Here is a 17,830-nt window from a genome sequence, read left to right as displayed (position 1 = left end):
TAGAAAAAGTATTTGTCTCGATTAATAAAATTTATTTAAGTATTTGTACCTATTTAATTACATACGTAATAGTTACTAAATTTTTTATTATTCAATATATATTTATTATTTCATAATATGTAAAAATTATATAATAATTCAAAATAATTTATATATAATATTCATCCCGCCCAAGGGGCGGGTCTTAACCTTTTATTTTGTAAATTTTGTTTTAAATTGTATTGAAATATATTTTTGTAAACTGTGTTTTAAACTATATTATAAAAGTACATTATGATTTCATTTTGTTTCATTATAAGAAAATCCCTAACCCCCAACACACTAAACCTTCGTAACCCATCCCTAACCCGTAAAGTCCACAAAATTTGCTAATTTAATGTCCCTCCTATCAACTAAATAATTCCCCCCTTTAGTCCCAATAATTTCCCTCCCATAAATTTCATTCCCCGCTTAAGCCCAATTAACTCTACAAACCCAATGACCAAAGTTAATAAAATCACTCTTTCTCTACTCTAGCGACACAGCTCTCTCTCGAAAATCCCCACACACTTAGAACCCTAATCGAAACTCTCTGTCCTAATCCCTAATCGCTCTCTCTCGAAACTGAAGACGATGGCCGGAACATCAACGAAGAAGGTTCGGAAACCCTCAAAACGGTCTAAACCATCTCCTCTACCGCCGCAGTATGAGTTCACTCCAAGGACAACAGAGCCTCCACCTCGTGGCAACCGCAGAGCTGGACCAACGGTGAGTGACTACCCACCTCCGAGACAGCTGTTCGAGGAGTCTACGCCGAGGACCCAACCTCGAGCTGCTTCAACGCCTCTTTCTCAACCAGCTCCACCACCACAACCTCGAGGGTCTCAAATCTCAGCCAATGTTCGACCTCGACAACCTACGGTCTCTATTAGGCGACAATCTCCTATCAGTTCTGAAGCTCAAAACTCACAAAATACTGAAGCTCCAGAAGGTCCAGATGAGGATGAACCAGTCCCCAACTCACCATTTCCAGTAGAACCGAATCTGTCTGAAGACCAGACGAGGCTTCCCAACGCCCTTCTCTCCCAGCCCGGCCGAGAGCGCTACACCATGAGCCTTTCTCCCACCTTCGAGCCTGGAACCATGTGGTTAGTTACTTATCTATCTGAATATTTTAAGCTTATGAGATTGTGTCTGTGATTAATAATTGTTTCTGTGAAATACTCAAGGGACATATCCAGTTTGCTTATGATATTGTTTCTGTCATTGGTAATTGTATTTTGCTAATTTTGTTTGGAGAGTTCGAAATTGTTTAGCTTTGAGATGTTAGAATATTGTGAGTTTTCTATGATTGATAATTGTTTTTATACGATATGACTCTCGGCCTTATACTAATGTTTCTGTGTTTCTAGGTTTGGTCGGGACAAAGGTAAACTGACTCAGAGGATCACTAAAGTCTTTACAAACAAGTTTGATGGTCCCTTCTACAGTTGGACTTGCGTCGATCAGGACAAAAAAGAAAATTTCTTTGTTGAATTTGCAGTTAAGTATTTTTTTTCTTAATTGCTATTGTATGGGATTGCAACTGTTTTTAAGTTGCAGTTTAGTATTTTCTTCTAAACTACTAAACTGTTGATTTATTTGATTACTAACATCAGCCTTGTCTTATTTTTGTAGAAAACTCACACTTGGAATCCCATATATACTGGTGTGGTTCAAGAGAAGTTCGGGCAGGTATGTCAGCGACGTATGAAGGACATGGTTAGCAAGCGTAGGAAGTCTCGAGTTCGACCATCCTGGATTTTGAATGATCTGTGGAAAGAAATGACAGCTTACTGGGACACTGCTAAAGCCCAACAAAAAAGCGAGACAACATCAGCTGCTCGGTTGTCTGACCGAAATGGTCTTGGTCCTCACAAGCACAATGCTGGCCAGAAGTCTTACCTCCAAATCGAACAAGAAATGGTAACTTTTTTTCCTGTCTCCAAGTTGAAATTTTTCTGGCTCATTAACCTTTATTTTATTTACCATTTCAGGTTGAAGAATTGGGCAGACCAGTGACTATTGGTGAAGTTTTCATCAAGGCACACACCAAAAAAAATGGCAGCTTTGTAGATAAGAAAGCAAAGCTAGTTGCAGAGGCCTATGAGAAGAACAAGCAAGCCAAGCTGGCTGACCTTCAAGCTGAAAACTCAGAGAGTTCAGATGGTACTTCACACCCTCCACAACTCTCTCTAGACCAGGATAATGAGCTCTTCCTTCTGGTAAATTGCTTTTCTATCCCTTTTTTTTAAGGATATTTTTTACTACATATTGTTTGATTTGATTGATATCTGTCTACTTCCTTTGCTTTTGTAGTCCACTGTCACAGACAAAAGAGGAAGACACTATGGAATAGGAAGCCTAGAAAGTACTATTGTCAACGGAAAGCGCAAGCGTTGTAAATCCTCTTCTTCGTACGTAGACCTCGAAAAACAGCTCAGCGATGCTCACCGGAAGATTGAGAAGCAGGCGGCTTACACTGCCAAGCAAGCAAAAAAGCTCAAAAGTTTTTCCTTGGTGAAGAAGTATCTGGCTGCAACTGATCCAAATTTTTTGGCCTTCATGGCTGCTAATCAAGGTGAAGATGATGATGAAGGTGAAGGTGAAGGTGAAGGTGAAGGTGAAGGTGAAGGTGAAGGTGAAGGTGAAGGTGAAAGTGAAAGTGAAAGTGAAGGTGAAGGTGAAGGTGAAGGTGAAGAAGGTGAAGATGAAGGGGAAGGTGAAAGTGAAGATGAAGATGAATTTTAGGTTCCCTACTCTTGTACTACTATAATATTTTGTATGCTAATGCTTAACTCCTTAGAGTGCCTTTTGCAACATTATGTTATGAATTCTCTGTTTTATATTAAAATTTTTGTTTTTATTATTGTCATTGTTTTACTGCAAATGAACAAATTAATTAAAAAAAAAGAAAATCAAAAAAATCTGATTTGTGATTTTTGAATCTTGGAGTCGCTAATAAGTCACAAAATTTAGTCGCAATGTAGTCGCTAGATAACCACATATTACACATCTAAATCAACAACTCAGTCGCTATATAGTCACTAATGCTGTACATAATCAGTCGTTGGGTAGTCGCTAATTTTGCGACTATCTACCGACTCCCCTCTAACGACTAATAAGCGACTACAATTTCCCGTCTACATAACGACTGATAAACAGCCGTAGTTTGGTCTTTGGATAGTAGTAGTTCAGTCGGTATATTTTGCGACTTAATTGCGTCTATTTTACGACTACAATATACAGTGACAAAATAGTCGTAATTCAGTCGCAAAATTGCGACTTATTAACGACTCCTCGTATTAGCGACACAGCAATTTGCGACCACGTTGATCAGTCGCAAATCAGTCGTTATGTTACGTTTTGCGACTGAATAACTACGGATATTGCAGTCGGTAAATAAATGTTTTCTTGTAGTGTCTGAGGAGAGAGTATGCCTCACAATGCTCATCCTGGTAGAGAGCATATTATTGCGGAAGAGCAAAGGAGGGAGTTTTCCTTTGGAATATGCGAAAAATACACAGGATATGACATATCCATGGGGAAAAGAGGCTTACATTGTGCTCCTGAAGTCAATTCAAAACGAAGTCGCGAATCATTTGGAGAATAAATCCAAATTTGAGTTGCAAGGTTATCCTCTAGTATTCCTTCTTTGGATACTAGAGTCGATTCCTTTGCTAAGGAATAAGTTCAGTAAGTGTGTACCAACAGTTGAGGTTCCTGGGCCTACTTACTTGTGTGAAAAATACGCTGAGGTAGAGAATCCATCACTTGATAGGGTTTTACAGGTTGAAGCTGATACAAAGGTAAGCTTTTCCAAGTATATGTTTCTCAGTTTATTTGGCTTCTTCTTTTTAATATGTTTCTCATTGGTCTTTTTTTAAATACTCTCAGCTGAAGGTTCATTGCATACTACCTTCTATTCCTCATGATCCAGAAGATGATATCTCCATTGAAGACAAATATAGTGACGAGCTGGAAACAGTGAAAGATGTAACAAAGAAAGGGTACAAGATTACAGCCGATGACTGGGAAAATAGGTGTGTAGACACATTTGACACATTGGATGCTCTTATTCAAATGATGGCAAATAAGGAGACTGGCCAAGCTTCTACTCCGATTGATGAGGATTCAGTAAATGAAAAAGTGAACAGGATCATCACGGTAATGGAGGAGAATCTGAAGAGCATGAAGGATCGAATGTCATTACTGGAAGAAGAAAACATACATCTTAGAGCTCGTGTGTCAGAGTTGGAAGGAAACAACAATGTTTTTCCCACTAACGTGACACAAAAGGTAAATTCTCAAAACATCTTCTTTTACATTTGCATTTTCAATTATTTTTGGAAGATCTTGTACATATTCTTGAATGCCTTCCTAATATTTGACAAACAGCGATCCAGTGGGACACCTTTATCTCCAATGTCTCACACGCAACCATCGAGTGAGACACCTTTATCTCCAATGTCTCACACGCAACCATCGAGTGAGACACCTTTATCTCCAATGTCTCAACAGCCTAATTTGACACATGAGGTATGTAACCAATAAATATTGTTGAGTTTTGAAGTAATATTTGGAAAGCTTTTGTACTTCTTGAATGCATTCCTGATTTTTGCAGGAGACAATGATTGAATCAGCTGCATCTCCAAAGTCTCAACAAAATGAGGTATATGCTCAAAAAATTTTAAGAAAATATTTGGAAATTCTTGTACAAAATCCTGAATGCCTTCCTGATTTTTGCAGGATTACACGCAACCATTGAGTGAGACGCCTTTATCTCCAATGTCTCAACAGCCTAATTTGACACATGAGGTATGTAACCAATAAAATATTGTTGAGTTTTAAAGTAATATATGGAAGCTTTTGTACATATTCTTGAATGCATTCTTGATTTTTGCAGGAGACAATGAATGAATCAGATGATGACACTCCTGCCCTTGATACTCAAGTATTCTCTCCTAATCTGACAAAAGAGGTATATGCTCAATGATATTGTTTTCACAGTTGGAGTTTACAAATTAGTTTTGGGTGATTTTTTTTACATATAAAGGCTTTTGTGATTTTTGACAGAAAGAAACAGAAACGTCTACCGATGAGAGGCCATCCAATCCTAATCAAGATGGAAAACCAGATGATGAGGTAATATTTATTCTAGAAATTATAGTTGAATGTATTCATGATGGCCATTCCTAATATTTTTTTGCAGATTGTGAGAGAGAAATTAACAAGTGAGTCACCTGCTACTCAGAGTCAAGTTTTGCAGAAAGAAACAGTGGAAATGAATGAGACACCTTCTTCTCCAATAGCTCCAAAGAGTATTGAAACTCCCGTTTATACTCCAAGTCAGACTCAGCAGGTACATGGTCAAAAAAAAATCTTGGATTTTTAAGTTAATGTTTGGAAGCTTTAGAACGTACTCTGGATTGACTTCGTGATAATTTTTACAGATTGAGAGAGAGCCATCGGATGACATGCTTGCCCTTGATACTCAAGTTTTTACTCCTAATCTGACAAAAGAGGTATATGCTCAATGACAGTTGGAGTTTACAATTAGTTTTGGGTGATTTACATATATAGACCTTTCTAATTTTTGGCAAAGGGAAACACAAACCTCTACTGATGAAACGCCACCCAAAACTAATCAAGAAGAAGGAAAACCAGATGATGAGGTAATATTTACTCTAGAAATTATAATTGAATGTATTCATGATGGCCTTTCCTGATATTTTTTGCAGATTGTGATTGAGTCACCTACTGCTCAGACTCAAGTTTTGCAAAAAGAAACACTGGAAATGAATGAGACACCTTCTTCTCCAATATCTCCAAAGAGTATTGAGGCTCAAGTTTTTACTCCAATTCAGAAACAGCAGGTAAATGTTCAAAAAATCTTGGAGATTTCAAGTAATGTTTGAAAGCTTTTGTACGTGTTTTTGATCCCCTACCTGACTTTTTTTTTGTTTTTTTTTGCAGACGGTAACAGAGGAAATGTATGAGGCTACACAGCCATTGACTGAGATCATTTCACCAAACAATAAAAAGGTAAGCATAGAAATGTCTTTCATAAGTACAACTTGAATTTTAAATTGTAGAAACTTCTTCATAACTACCTCTTTTATTTTACTGTTATTACAGGAGGATACACATGCTGTGCATCACACACCTTCCTCTCCATTGTCTTCACTAATTGCACTAGTTATTGAAGAAAATAAGAATGCTTTGGTAAGAAGAAATATTTAAAATGTTTATGTAATATTTTTCTATTCAACTAACTCTTACCATTTACTTTTGTCTTATAGAGTGAGACAGAAACTGCGACCCAATATTTTTCTCCAAGTGAAGGAGAGCATACACAATCAAGCAGAAAGAATCAAGCAGAAGAATATCTCAAGGATACTGTAGAACCTACTACTGAGCTAGTTTCCACAGATGTTTCGAAGACACAGCCTCTTACTCCGCAAACACAGCACCTTCAGACAAGTGAGGGAGATCAATCCGATGAGACACCATCAGAGCAGAATCAAGCAGAAGAAAATCTCAAGGATACTACAGAACCTACTACTGAGCAAGTTTCCACAGATGTTTCAAAGATGACGCCTATTACTCAGCAAACAGAGCATCTTCAAACAAGTGCTATAGATTTTTCAGAAACAAACGAGGTATGCATCGAGTATATTTGATCTTTAATTAATATTCTAACAATGTAAAACCGCTGATGTTATTGAATCTTCATTTTTAATAGGTTGAAGTAAGCAGGCTTCTAGCTCACTTTCAAATAGGCGCAGAGGTTGAGATTTTGTCTACTGATGACGAAATATGGTATCCAGGAAAGGTTGTTGATCTTAAACTGTGTAAAGGACTAGAGGAGCTGACAGTTGAGTACACGACACTCTTCACAGACCAACATAGACTTCAGAAACTTCAGGATACTATCACGGCTGACAAAATACGTCCTGCAACACCAACTAGTGACCAAAAATCCTTTGAGATGATGGATAAGGTAGAAGCCTTTTACAACAATGGCTGGAGCAGCGGACAAATTAGCATGGTACTTGGTGATAACACATACTCGGTGTGTCTCTATACTTCTATGGAAACTATTCTATTCAAACATTCAGATTTGCGAATTCATAGAGAATGGAAAGATGGAGTCTGGAAGATGGCAGATAAGGTAAATCATAACTAGAATTATACTTCACGTGAATTGTTTGATATACATACATTTTAGTTTCAGGAATGGTTTCCAGAAATTCCGATTGCAACAAATTTGATAATATTTTGCTTGGTGTCTATTGTTTGATTAAAGGTGAAGCCTGATAAGAAAAGGAAAGCTGCTGCCTCATCACAAAATTCAGGAATGGATAATGTTTTCCTAAGAAGGAGCGAGAGGGTGCCTAAACGATCTAGAGACACAAAAACTCCATTCAAGTCTGACAGAAATCCGGCTTTAACTGTAATACCTGAGATTATACCTGCAGTTGATCCGTTTTCAACTCCTGCGGAACATAAGCTTTCAAGGCTTCAAAATTGGATGACATTAAAGCCCGGCATGCATGAAACGTAAGCATGTTTCTGTCCTTGTCTATATATTCTTATATTTATGTATAAGAGGTTTGGTAATTCCTTTGAATCTTTAATCGACTGCAGGTCCCTATCAATCAATGATAATAAGATAAGGAAATCTTTCTTTCAAAGCATGGAAAATGCAAAAAAGGACCTTAAGAAAGAGGTAATTTGTTTACATATGTTCTTGCCTTGAGCTTTTTTTAAAAAAAAAAATTCAGGAAGGATTTGTTTAGTTTCAGGAATTATATAGTAACAAATTAGATAATGTTTGCCTTTTTTTTTGCAGCACATTGATGGAGCCTTTGCAATGCTAAATTGCAGAAGAAATGAGAATGCTGCTTGGTTCCACAACTACAAGATTCCAAAGGCGTGCTTCCTACCTATGGAGTTCTTGCATTCCTTGCTCTCTGATGATTTGGCTTACAAGAAAGAAAAGGTCAAAGGTAAAAAGATATTCAACGATTTATTTAAAGATATTGTGAGAGGGAAGGTATATCCAGAGAAGACATGGGGAGAAGATGTTGAAGTTGTGTATGGGATTACTCTTGGAAAAAAAAGCAATGTCTGGATTGGGATGAAAATTCATTTGAAGAAGAAAAGAATCACAGTATATGATTGTTTTCAAAAGGAAAGCAACAGCATTGATATTCCTCAAGTGAAAAAGTTGGCAGGTATATATAAACAATTTGTATTTGATGTATTCAATTGTTTCTTGGTTTGAAATATTCAACTGATTCTATCTTGATATTGATTTTTAAATATGACAGTGTTGATTTCTGATCTGCTGGTGGAATCTTCTGGTGATGAGGTAGATAAAGTGAAGATGATTCCATTTGAGATTGAGCAGGCACAAGGTTTACCCAAGACAAAACATCCTTTCAACTGTGGGATATTTCTTGTCAAGATTCTGGAGTGCCAGTCATTGAAGATAGGAGACATGACAAAGATTAATGATGACAATGCATTGGAGCTAAGGAGAACCTTGTCTTGTGAGATCTTCAACCAATTTGTGGATGAGAGCTTTGGGAAATGAGAATGATGCATGAAAACATTTTTTGTTTTAGTTAAGACTCGGTTTTAGTTATGACTGTTTATTTTGTTATGTTGTTGGCGTCTGGTTACATAAGAAAGATTGGAAGGATATCAAGTATTTTTTTTTGGGTATCATATATCTTGGAAGGTTAAAATAATGTTTCTGGATGGGTTTCCAGAAAAAAAGTTAAGTGTTTCAAATGTAAAAAAGAATGAAATGAGATTATATACTAAGGATTGGACATGTATATGGTAAGCTTAAAATTGTGATGTTTACAGACAACAAAAATTTAGAACCACAAAGGATCGAACCCAGAGGGAGAGAGTTTGCGTATTTGGATAGTGTGGGAGTTTAGCCACTAGGCCAAGAAGAATCATCTGTTAATGGATTACATTTAATTTTATTTAACTCCAAACTGTAACACAAAAAAAAATTAAAATTGATTTTGAATCCACCACATATCGAACCCGGGGATAGAGAGACTTTTGAGTTATGAAATGCCTTGGTTTAACCGCTGGTCTGAGGAGAATCATCTGTTAAAGAATATTACATAAGCATACTTAAACCAATTAATATAGGATAGGTTTCCAAAACAATACATTTCGATTGAAAAAAGACAAAACTCTTGCCGTCTCAACACTCTCGCCGTTTCAAACTTCTCGAATCTCACTCGTCTCCGCCTCTCGAATCTCTCTCTCATCTCCATATCTCTCGATCTCCGACGAAAACCCATCTCCAGAACTCTCTCTCTCTCGATCTTTTACGCGAGCTCTCTCTATTCTCCGAGAAAAACCATTTCTAGAGCTCTATCTCTTTAAGGTATGTTGCAGATTCAACCTTATGTGTGTTTTCTTTCTGAGAGATTGGTCTCCTGGTTTTTGCTTGTGTATAGACTTGCTCGTTTTAACCTAATATGATTGGTAGAATTCTAGTTCATGTGAAAGCATGTGTATAGACTTCAGGAAGGATTTGTATTGTTTCAGGAAACCCTTCCTGAAAATTGGATTTTAATTAATTTAGACAAATAAAATTTTTCTTGTTTACGCAGGATAGAAACAAGATGGGAGATCCATTACCATTAAGACTAGCACTGCCTGAGCTGAGGTATCCGATTGGATCAGAGCCAGAGAAGACGATATCGATAAACCAACACTCGATAGTTGCTTATATCAAAACTGTTAAGGAAATTCTAGGAAATGATGAGTTCAACAGAATAAGAGGGACGTTTTTGGGACCGGTGATCAAGCTTGGAGAGAGGTCTTTGAAATTATCAGCTAAGATAGTGCACGCAGTTCTCACCAAAAGCATCAAGACAGTGAAGAGACACGAAGCATGGTTCCATTTTGGTGCTCAGCCAATGAGGTTCTCTATAAGAGAATTCCACATGGTGACTGGTTTGAAATGTAGTGGTGAAGCAAGAGAACCACGAGAGGAAACCGAGAAATTTAAGTGGGACTTCCTAAAAGGGCGTACTCATACAGTAAAGGACGTGGAGAAGCAGCTCAGAAACACAAGAGAAGATGCTTCTGATGAGAGATTCTGCCTTGCAATGCTCCTCCTGATTGAGAGCATACTACTACAGAAGAGCCTTCTCGACGGTGGCACAACTTTTACTTTGGATTATGTGAAAATAGCGCAGGATATGGATGTCTTGATGACATACCCATGGGGGAGAACAGCTTATAATTTGCTGTTAAAATCACTTCAGAGAGCTGTCGACAAAAGCCTCGACAAAAACAATTATGATTTGCAAGGATTCCCTATGGCATTTCTTATATGGATACTTGAGTCAGTACCTTTGCTACAGTATGCATTCAGTCAAGTTGTTCCTATTCTGAGCGTTCAACCGTCTACCCCAATATTTTTGTGTGAGAAGTACCTTCAAATAGCTTCTCCACAGCTGATAGATGTTCTCCTAATTGAAATCAAAGATCATGTAAGTTTTTACATTATTTTTTTCTTGTTTCTGTTTTGCCTTATGATTCTCCATTTAAAAGCTAATTATTTTTATGGTTTCAGCTTAAGGTCACATGCATCCTACCTCCTATTTCTAATGATCCAGAAGCTGATGTTTGCATGGAAGACGAAGCTAATAAAGATCTGGATGACATGGCCGATTTATCCAAGAGAGGTTATAAGTTTAAAATTAGAGATTGGCGAAACATGTCAGTAGACCTATACGGTGCTAATGAACAAATAAGAAGAGCATCTTTACTGTTTGGGAATGGAGGGATGAGTCAAGCTTCTTCTTCGTATCAGGAGGAGTCTTTGGAATCAAAGATCAACAGAATCAGCGAGATGGTGGGAGATAATTTAAGGATCATGAACGATCGTTTGTGTTTGATTGAAAAAGACAGGAAACAGATTAAAGAACGTGTGACAAAACTAGAGAAACTACAAAGAGTTACTTCATATGAAACTCCAAACAATGAGGTAACTTTTTTTTCGGAAATTAAAATTAATGTTTATCTAGTTCTTGATTCAGTTTTTTTTTGAGTTGTCAAGTAATTTTGGAAGATGTTATACATATTTAGGATTGCCTTCCTAATTTTTGTTGTACTTGCACAGACTGACACAACTCCATTTCATGAGACGGCTTCCAGACAAGGTGAAGCCAATGCAGATCAAGCAGATGAACAACTTAACAATGAGGCAAGTATAATTTTGAAAACTGTTGGTATTTATAAAATTATGAATTTGGTTGTACTTAAATTAATTTTTGGAAGTTCTTGTACGTGTTCATAATCCCATTCCTGACTTCAGGATACACGAGAGCCTATGAATGAGATCACGAAAGAGACACCTGGTTCTCCAATAGCTCAACAGAATATTGAGACTCCAGTCCTTACTCCAATTCAGACGCAGCAGGTACCTTCTTTAAAAAATTGGACTTTTCAAGTAATTTTTGGAAGCCCTTGTACGTGTTCATTCAACCATTCCTGAATTCAGGAGACTCACGAGCTTATGAATGAGATCATTTCACCAAACATTTCCGACACACAGCCAAATACCCGAGCTCGCAGAAATCTTTTAACAGAGCAAAATAAGGTATTACTTTCATTAAAACCTTTAATAAATATACAGCAACTATCAAAATGACTGGATATCCTTGAATCTAAACCATCACAGGATGTAGAAAGCAGAGTTCAAAATCCCTTTGAGATCGGAGCAAATGTGGAGATTTCATCACAAGATGACAATACTTGTCATAAATGGTATCCAGGAAATGTGTTGGCAACATATTTGGTTGATGGGGTTGAGATGGTGAAAGTTGAGTACTCCGCCCCGTCTCTGGACGAAAAGAAGAGGAAAAGGAGTGTTCAGACACGTGTATCAATTGACAGAATACGTCCTCAACCACCACCTGAGAGATCTGGAGCGTAGAAAAGTTATGAGCTAATGCAGGACGTGGAGGCGTTCGACAATGGTGCCTGGTGCGCTGGAAAAGTTAAAGTCATTTTGTTTGATGGCACGTGTTTTGTCTCTTTGAACAATTCTACTGAACAAATTTACTTCAACCATTCTGAGATGCGAAAACCAAGAAAATGGGTAGATGGTGTTTGGGAGATGACAAAAAAGGTAAAACAAATGCCTTGGATCACTTGAATTGAAAAATAATGTCATTTGTTTAATATCTCGGTATTGTTTTTCAGATGGAAGAAGAGCAGACGCAGAGTGTGAATCCAAGTGAAGGAGATGGTGATAAAAAGGTATGAAATATTTATACATCATACTAGGAATTAAGATATAAATGTATCTGAATTTTTGTCATTCAAAAAGGGGAAGGCGAAGGCTGTCGCTTGTAAGAAAAATGAAGCAGCTGGTCCATCAGAAGATGGTGTTGGGAAAATGGCAAAAGAGGTAATAAAAATGAATAAGATCCACTTGAATTGAAGTTCAGGTCAATAGTTTGATATATCGGTTTTGTTTCACAGATGGAAGTAAAGCAGGGTAAGAGTGTGAAACCAAGTCAAGACGATCATGCAAAAAAGGTATAAAAAAATTTTTACTTCATATTAGGAAGGCATTCAAGTATAAAGATAAAAACGATCCTGAATTTTGTCTTTATTTTTAATTAAAGGGGAAGCCTGATGTTGGTAAGAAGAAGAAAGCAAATGCTCAGCCAGTAGATTTGCTTCCTTTCTACAGCGAGAAGAGAAGAGGCCAATACGACCTAAAACCCTCCTATACCTGTAACACCTGAGGTAATCCTTCCAATTGATCCATTTGTGACACCTGAATTTCCTCGGTTTTCAAGGCTTGCACACTGGATGGATCTACGGGGCATATATCGTGTGTAAGCAACTTTTTGTCCTCGCATAAATATTCCTAATTTATTTTGTAAAAGTTTCGATTGATACTAGTTAATTTTATCAACTACAGACCGTTTTATATCAATGGAAAAGAAATTGAAAAAGAGTTCTTTCAAAAAATGGACGATGCAGAAAACAATCTCAACAAAGAGGTAATCAACACTCTGTTCTGTCTTCTATTTGATTGTGTCATATGTTTAGGAAGAGGTTGAGTTGAGCTATGCTAGATGTCCATGTTATAGCAGTTCTATATGAAGTTTCTAACTATATTGTTACATTGGCAGCACATAAATGTTGCATTTGAAATGCTAAATTGTAAGAGGGTTGAGCAAGGTGCTTGGTTCCGCAACAACAATCTTCCAGCAGCATGCTTTGTACCAGTCAAATTCTTAGAAGTGGTTGGGTACGCTTATGAATCTGTCAGGAAGCCACATAAGAAAAAAACAAACGTTATTGGAGGGCTGTGTAGGCGAACTTGTGAAAGGTTTAATACATCCAAAGAAGGTATGGCTGGAAGATGTTGATGTTATATATGGTGTCATTGAAGATAAGTTGAGCTATCACTATATTGGGGTGGAGATACAATTGATGGACAACACAATCACACTCTTCCATTGTGGTCTTCCAAAAGCAAATATCAAACGTGCTCTTAATCAAATCCAAGAATTGGCAGGTAAAAACTCTTTGTGATTTATTAATTTATCATTCAGTGTAGAAAATCAGTTTAATTATATTGTTACATTGATATGGATGGATAGGATTGTGAAAGTATGCGTATCCTGAAAAAGATTGTAGCTAATTAGAAAATAAAAGTTTGTCACTTGCTGCTTGTGCTTGTGATGCATTTTTACATATTCATTTTGTTGTCTGTTGGTGATTGATTTATTGTATAATTTTGGGTATTTATGACAGGTTGATTAGTGCCATAAAGATGGAACTTCTTGGTAAGAGGTTAATTTCGAAGATATCAGTCCATTTGAAGTTAAGTTTGCAGAAGGGCTTCCAAAGACAAAATTTCCATACAACTGTGGTATTTTGTTGTGAAGATGCTGGAATGCAGGTCACTGGGATTGAAGAGCATGGCTAATATAAATGATGAAACTGCGATGGACTTACGAAGCAAGCTATGTTGTGAGATCTTCAACCAGTTTATGGATAAAGATTTCCAGGAAGGTCAAAGGAAGTGAAAATGTCATATTTGTTTTGTTTTCTACTCTGTTTTTACTTTGATATTAATTATCCCTAACGTTTAAGTTTAAGTTTGTAATGAAATGAATTATCCCTAACGTTTTTTTCATTTAGATTGTTATTGAAAAATTTTTAGGATGTATTGATGAATTGTCAAATGCTTATGGTACTTTTAGGATGGGTTTCCAGAAAAAGAGTGAGAAAGCAAAATGCACCAAAGCCTAGCAAATTCCTTTAAAGTTTACAAAAAAATGAAAAAGAATGTGATCTGATGTTGATTGAACTCGTGAACTCTCGAAAGATGAATCAAAGTGTGCAGCCGTTGTACCAAGGGTGTTATACTTGCCAAAAGCTATAATAAAACGAAAATAACTTTTGAATATTTTTAAAAAAAAACAAAAAATGTGAGTATACACAACGGGGATCGAACACGGCTTATTGTGTGATAAGGGTACACTAAGAGTAGAAGGGCTTGCCACTAGGCTACGGTGGATATTCGATAACAGAGTAAATGTGAACTTATTTATTCACAGACGATAGATTTATATAATCTGGATATCATTTTATGTATTCAGGATGGCTTTCCAAAAACAAATAAGCAAATCAGATAACCAAGTTACAAGAACACTAGGCCAAACCATTACAAAATAGTGAAAAACATTGAACAAGTTTTTATTTAGGTTGTTAATTGAAGAAACAACACAGAGAAACAAAAGTACTTATTCATTTAAAATAAAAACTGAAAATCAAACATAATGTGGTCCTTAAAAACATAAAAAGAGAAGATGATAACATGAAATTACTCATGACACAGCCAACTTTCGCCAAGTTTATCCCAATCAGGGACTTTGACCTTCACATCAGCAAGCATTCCTTCCGCTTCCGAGTGCTCTTCTTTGAGTTTCTCCAACTCAGCAGTTAAATCAAATTTTCCATCAGCTTTGATAATATCTTCAAGCAACTCGATTTGGACAGCAATTGCTTTGCTGGATGCCAGATTCCAATCATTATAGCCTGTATTCGTTGGACAAACGAAGAAGAGCCCTGTAATGTACACAGTTTCCTTCTTCCCTTATTGAAACCTTCGGCGGCATCACATCCGTAAACCTCCTCTATGGGACGCTTCATCATCTTCTTTGAACTTCCTTCCATTGAAACTTTGTCCTGCAACAAAATCGAAACTAAGATGTTACGATAAAATAGAAATAGAAAAAAGTTCATGAATTGAATGGAAAATGAGAAAAATCGAAAACTAACTTGTATTGCAAAAGGATAAATCAGACGAAATGAAGTGAGTGAATAAAAGGTCTGATATCGTCCCTTATATTTATAGAACTAAAAGGAACTCTTCGATTATTGAAGTCAGTTAAAATAAACTCTTGATTATTGTGGAACTCTTCGATTATTGAAGTCAGTTACTGAAATAACCAATCATATAACAGCCAATCTTGACGAAAAGAAACTCTTCGGTTACTGAGTTACATGATGTCGTTTGGAAGAGACTCTTCGATTCCTGAGATATATGTTTGAAAAAAAAAAAATCAAACCATTACTCGTAGGAGAGTCGAACCCGGGTCGAACAAATGTTTCGGTATCATAGGTTTCGTGGTTTAGCCGCTAGGCTGAGGAGAATCATCTGTTAGTTGCTTCCACATAATTGAATTTAGCCATACAATTTATAGTATAATACATTGGAAAGATCTTTGATAGTTCAGGATGGGCTTCCAGAGTATGCATGAATAATATACATGAATTTAGTGTGCTTCTTTCTTAAACTAGAAAAAAATGAAATGAGATCAAAACTAAGGATTAATATCTACACATTTGGAAAATTTGATAATGTGATTTGCAAATTTTGGAGGAAAAATATATATATACACATCTCATAGGATTCGAACCTGAAGATGACTAGGAGGAAAGGAAATAGGGAATTAGGTGTAGTAGCCACTAGGCCAAGTTAATTTCAGTCATTACATGTTGTAAGTAAAGTAATATATTTCTTTTTTTTTTATTCAACTTAAAATTTTTTTTAAAAAACTCTGATTAGTAGGGGAATCGAACCCGGTCGAGTCAAGCGTTACAATTTCGACAGATAGGTGTTTTAGCCGCTGGACCGAGGAGAATCATCTGTTACACTTTTCCACATAATTATTCTTAAAGAAAATGTTGTATTATAAACCTTGGAAAGGAACTCGGTATTTCTGGATGGGATTCCAGAATAGTTGAATATTACTGTGTTTTTTTCTAGCAAAGAAGTTTAAACTAAGAATTGAAATGAGATCAAAAGATAATGTTGTATATTACAAAAGTTGGAAGAAATCATACTTATTCAGGATAGGGTTCCAAAAGAAAAAATGTATATGGTCTGTGCATATCATGTAACCATCAAATAGCCAACATCCAAAAAATAATCGATAAAAATGTAAAAATGTAGAACTTCATCCTATAGGCCTCTGGCATGTGATCTTGTTGTGCCCTCCTGTGCCACATCTGCTGCACTTGTGGGACTGAGATTTAGATCCAGGAACCCCAAACTCGCCAACGGATCTCTTTCTCTTTGTAGGAGGGCGTCCACTTTTCTTTTTGGTAGCTGGAGGTGGGCAAGACAGTTCATCAATATTCTCTGGATAGGTGGACGTTGACAACTCTCCACCAGGATGTATGCTTTCAGCATAAGCTTTAGCCCACGTTTCTGTCAAGTGAGAAGCATCAACAAAACGGTTTTCATCTCTCTTGATATGCTTAGCAGCAGCGATGGCATGGATGCAGGGGATCTTGTCAATGTCGAAAACATTACATGTGCAATGCCGCTTCTCCAAGTCAACAACAAACTTCATTGTTTCATTCTTCACCTCAAACTCGCTTCGATCAACTTGATACACATTCAACAACATTGCGGCCCCTAACCTAGATACCAATTTCTGCACAACTTTTGGAGTAACCAGGTGCTTATGTTTCGCAGCCGCTTCGCGTCGCTCAAAAAACCAAGTGGTCATCGTCAATCTGATAGTTTCAAGGAGAGAGATAATGGGCAACTCACGAGGCATCCTCAACATAGAATTGAGAGACTCTGCAATGTTGGTAGTCATGATATTATACCTGTTCGCAGGCGCATAGCTTCGTGCCCACTTCCTAAAATCAAACTCTTCCAGATACTTAGCCAATTCAGGACATTTATCCTTTATGTCCTTGAAGATTAACCAGAACTCGTGACACGTATAGGCATCAGCAGCGCTTTCAACAGAGGTAGCAACCCAGTCTTCGCATATGTAGGAGTGATGTTGCGGAGCAGATGGATCCTGCAAATTCCATGGTGAGATAAGGGATATACATCCTCCAACGCTGAAGAAATGGAGTTAGCCCTGTCTGATACAAAACAAGATCCGAAGCGTCCGGGATCTTCTGGCTCAAACCTCTAAAGAACCATTTCCAAGAGGCGCCGTTTTCTGCGTCAACCACTGCAAAGGCGAGAGGATATAGATGATAATTCCCATCTTGAGCACAAGCTGCCAATAAAGTCCCATTGAATTTTCCCTTCAGAAATGTACCATCTACTGCAATAACTCTCCTCATCAATGAGAATCCCCTTATCGATGGACCAAAAGCCACAAATGCATACTTGAACTTTCCTGCAGCATCAACATGTTGATAAGTCAAGGAACCAGGGTTGTTTCTGTGTTTGATACAACCACCTAAACAAATTGTAATA

General features: G+C 37.1%; 7 protein-coding genes across 7 annotated transcripts in view; 6 read left to right on the top strand and 1 right to left on the bottom strand.

The window, feature by feature from the left end:
- Positions 1–612: 612 nt before the first annotated feature.
- Positions 613–1,179, top strand: LOC125576095 (proline-rich receptor-like protein kinase PERK10). Its single transcript, XM_048735446.1, has one exon. It carries the CDS (start codon positions 613–615, stop codon positions 1,177–1,179), a length of 567 nt encoding a protein of 188 aa, XP_048591403.1.
- A 100-nt stretch (positions 1,180–1,279) lies between these two features.
- On the top strand, positions 1,280–4,333 carry LOC125576082 (nucleolar transcription factor 1-A-like). Its single transcript, XM_048735425.1, has 3 exons — positions 1,280–1,944; positions 2,016–2,243; positions 2,338–4,333. Exons 1-3 carry the CDS (start codon positions 1,729–1,731, stop codon positions 2,767–2,769), a joined length of 876 nt encoding a protein of 291 aa, XP_048591382.1. The 5' UTR covers positions 1,280–1,728; the 3' UTR covers positions 2,770–4,333.
- A 2,428-nt stretch (positions 4,334–6,761) lies between these two features.
- Positions 6,762–10,828, top strand: LOC125576725. Its single transcript, XM_048737346.1, has 5 exons — positions 6,762–7,192; positions 7,328–7,581; positions 7,669–7,750; positions 7,874–8,258; positions 8,355–10,828. The coding sequence occupies exons 1-5, from the start codon at positions 7,010–7,012 to the stop codon at positions 8,618–8,620; spliced, it is 1,170 nt and encodes a 389-aa protein (XP_048593303.1). The 5' UTR covers positions 6,762–7,009; the 3' UTR covers positions 8,621–10,828.
- On the top strand, positions 9,681–11,193 carry LOC125576094. Its single transcript, XM_048735445.1, has 3 exons — positions 9,681–10,556; positions 10,640–11,053; positions 11,155–11,193. The coding sequence occupies exons 1-3, from the start codon at positions 9,681–9,683 to the stop codon at positions 11,191–11,193; spliced, it is 1,329 nt and encodes a 442-aa protein (XP_048591402.1).
- On the top strand, positions 11,062–12,612 carry LOC125576726. The gene is made up of 3 exons (XM_048737347.1): positions 11,062–11,488; positions 11,570–11,668; positions 11,750–12,612. Exons 1-3 carry the CDS (start codon positions 11,399–11,401, stop codon positions 12,002–12,004), a joined length of 444 nt encoding a protein of 147 aa, XP_048593304.1. The 5' UTR covers positions 11,062–11,398; the 3' UTR covers positions 12,005–12,612.
- A 196-nt stretch (positions 12,613–12,808) lies between these two features.
- On the top strand, positions 12,809–14,120 carry LOC125576093. Its single transcript, XM_048735444.1, has 5 exons — positions 12,809–12,917; positions 13,004–13,085; positions 13,218–13,417; positions 13,846–13,884; positions 13,994–14,120. Exons 1-5 carry the CDS (start codon positions 12,892–12,894, stop codon positions 14,118–14,120), a joined length of 474 nt encoding a protein of 157 aa, XP_048591401.1. The 5' UTR covers positions 12,809–12,891.
- Positions 14,121–16,559: 2,439 nt separating this feature from the next.
- Positions 16,560–17,830, bottom strand: part of LOC125576092 — a 1,459-nt gene continuing 188 nt past the window's right edge. The window contains exons 2-3 of the mRNA XM_048735443.1: positions 17,500–17,794; positions 16,560–17,420 (exon numbers count right to left, since the gene is read on the bottom strand). Of these exons, the coding sequence (XP_048591400.1) occupies positions 16,560–17,420; positions 17,500–17,794 (1,156 nt within the window). The remainder of the gene's footprint in view (positions 17,421–17,499; positions 17,795–17,830) is intronic.

Source organism: Brassica napus, chromosome A7 (genome assembly GCF_020379485.1).
Source record: "Brassica napus cultivar Da-Ae chromosome A7, Da-Ae, whole genome shotgun sequence".
Lineage (NCBI taxonomy): Eukaryota > Viridiplantae > Streptophyta > Magnoliopsida > Brassicales > Brassicaceae > Brassica > Brassica napus.
This window is presented reverse-complemented; position numbering and strand designations above follow the sequence as displayed.